The 840-nt window shown below is 36.9% G+C and overlaps 1 protein-coding gene across 1 annotated transcript in view; it reads right to left on the bottom strand.

Moving 5' to 3' along the window:
* LOC119590911 (adhesion G protein-coupled receptor B1-like) overlaps window positions 1-840 on the bottom strand; it is a 24,860-nt gene that overhangs the window by 19,399 nt on the left and 4,621 nt on the right. Inside the window, exon 2 of the mRNA XM_037939648.1 lies at window positions 30-212. Coding sequence (XP_037795576.1) covers window positions 30-212 — 183 coding nt within the window. The remainder of the gene's footprint in view (window positions 1-29; window positions 213-840) is intronic.

Raw genomic sequence — 840 nt, 5'->3', positions numbered from 1 at the left:
AACCCCCCACCATGATCCCCAACACTCACCACCACGAGGCCTAGCGAAGCCCCCCATGACGCAGTGCAGTAGACAGCCGTATGTATTGGTCGCCGTTGATGTAGAGAGCCAAGGAGCCTGACAGTGAGAGCCAACAGCCAACAGCAGGACACTAGGTGGAGGAAGTGGAGGAGTAGACCCACCACTCCACATACCCAGGCCTTCCCCGTCGCCTGCAAGTGGAGAGGAGGAATGTGGATTAGCACGGTGGAAGCTCTTTGATACGGAACGTACTGAGGGAAGGGAGGTAGGTGATAATGTTAAAGGTAAAATACAGTATAGGGTTTCATGAATTTGCATATTGTTGGGATGCGATAGTTTTTATTATTCATTTGTTAATATTATATACCTTTTTATTGTTTTGAAGCTTAATGGTGATTATGATTGTATTTTTTAGCAATTATGATGATTGACGATTTTCCTGGTTTGTAATGTTGTTTTAATTAGAAGATACTGATGATAGGGTGTGAATTAATATTCGATTAAGACAGCGTAGAGTACGTTTTTTTAAAATTTTAAGTAATTTTGTTTAACGAGGATTTTTTTTTTTAAGTATTCCCAAGAAGTCTCATAGAAAATGAAGAATTCAATTTCATAAAATTGCTTAATCAACCATCATTATTATTATCATTCATCATTCAATCTCAACTTCACATTCATTCCTTATTTCTAAGTATGAGCGAAACCTAAGGCCACAAAAAAAGAGAAAAAAGTAAAAATAAACATCTCACTGAGTCTGAAACTTTTTTTTTTTAATTAGAAATTTCAGAAAAGAGAGAAAGTAATAGATAAAGATGCAAA

Source organism: Penaeus monodon, chromosome 28, assembly GCF_015228065.2.
Source record: "Penaeus monodon isolate SGIC_2016 chromosome 28, NSTDA_Pmon_1, whole genome shotgun sequence".
Classification (NCBI taxonomy): Eukaryota; Metazoa; Arthropoda; class Malacostraca; order Decapoda; family Penaeidae; genus Penaeus; species Penaeus monodon.
Note: the sequence above shows the minus strand (reverse complement) of the source record. Positions and strands in the feature narration are given on the sequence as shown.